Genomic DNA, 1,284 nt, shown 5'->3' with positions numbered 1-1,284 from the left:
TCAAAACCAATCGTCCCTGCGCTCTGACCTGCTCATCCAATAGGTTGAGGAGGTGAGGAGAGGAATCAAGGAAATGCAATTGAGATTCTCCCACTCTGTCTGGGCCATATCCCCACTTCACTTGACATACAGTATGTATGCAGAAATGAAACTCAAAATTTATACAAATATTCCATTGCTTTAAATTTAATATTTGCCCAGGAGTAATGGGAGGGTTGGTTGTTTAGCAACTATGGGGCAAAACAGACGGGATTGGCTTAGATTGTTGACAACATGTAAACTATATTTAATCTACAATGTTTATTGAAAACATAAATAAAGTTGCACAATGAGCACTTGTCTCTCAAATACATCATTACTGTTGTTGGTTAGCTAGCTAGCACATTTGAGCCATTTTAGCATAGACGTGACATCAGTCAAAACTCCTCAAAACAAGACACGGTATCAAGAACAAGATCAAACGAGCTGAAACGAGCCACTTACGATTCCCCACATGGCAGTTTCTTGTCATTGTTGCTAGCTATCTGGTCATCCAGAATCACAACACAAGGCCTTCTGCCTCTTTGAAGCGCGTGCATGGTTTTTTGTGAATTCGTCAGTTAACCAGTCTATGCAAGCATAACGAAAGCAAGGAATGTGACTCTCTCCGAGGGAGCTAAAGAAAAACAGAGATCCAGACACAGAAATATAATAATTAGAATGGGCATTCCCATTCAAGTCAAATGTTGATGGTATGGATCTTGTTGACTAGACTACTACCTCACAATCCAGCTTGAGGATCTGTACGTCACAATATTACTGTCAAGCGAAATAATAAATAACCTGACGGGGTGTTCAAAGCAGACATAGCTAACAAGCTAATTCACATTGACGCTCCAGGCCAGTGCGTTTGTTTGTTTGATTGTTTGTTTGTTTGTTTGTTTGTGAAGGCCCAAGGTGCTCGTCAGTGGCAGTGGTGGAGGTTCAGTGCAAACTTCTGCAGGTGTAAACAACAACATATCTAGACCCTAGAGCAGTGATAGCTACAGCTTAAACAGATGCTGGCTCTGAGTGTCAGTCTGTTTGGGCTGTCATGACAACTCCTTGTCACTCATTGTCATGACAACTCCTTGTCACTCATTGTCATGACAAACTCCTTGTTTGAAACACACAAAACAAAACACGTTTTGGCTTGACAATGACAGCAATAGAGTTGTCATGATAGCCCAAAACAGATCTGGGACCACGGCTCTCCTGTCCTACACTGGTGGATGTGGCAGGCTGTCCATTATGTGGTCGTGATCC

The 1,284-nt window shown here is 42.1% G+C and overlaps 1 protein-coding gene across 1 annotated transcript in view; it reads right to left on the bottom strand.

Moving 5' to 3' along the window:
- LOC311137611 (bcl-2-related ovarian killer protein homolog A-like) overlaps positions 1–1,284 on the bottom strand; it is a gene marked incomplete at its 3' end in the record, with an annotated part of 46,048 nt that continues 44,764 nt past the window's right edge. Inside the window, exon 5 of the mRNA XM_084172113.1 lies at positions 1–28. Coding sequence (XP_084028239.1) covers positions 1–28 — 28 coding nt within the window. The remainder of the gene's footprint in view (positions 29–1,284) is intronic.

This window comes from Coregonus lavaretus (genome assembly GCF_964263955.1).
Source record: "Coregonus lavaretus genome assembly, chromosome: 11".
NCBI lineage: Eukaryota > Metazoa > Chordata > Actinopteri > Salmoniformes > Salmonidae > Coregonus > Coregonus lavaretus.
This window is presented reverse-complemented; position numbering and strand designations above follow the sequence as displayed.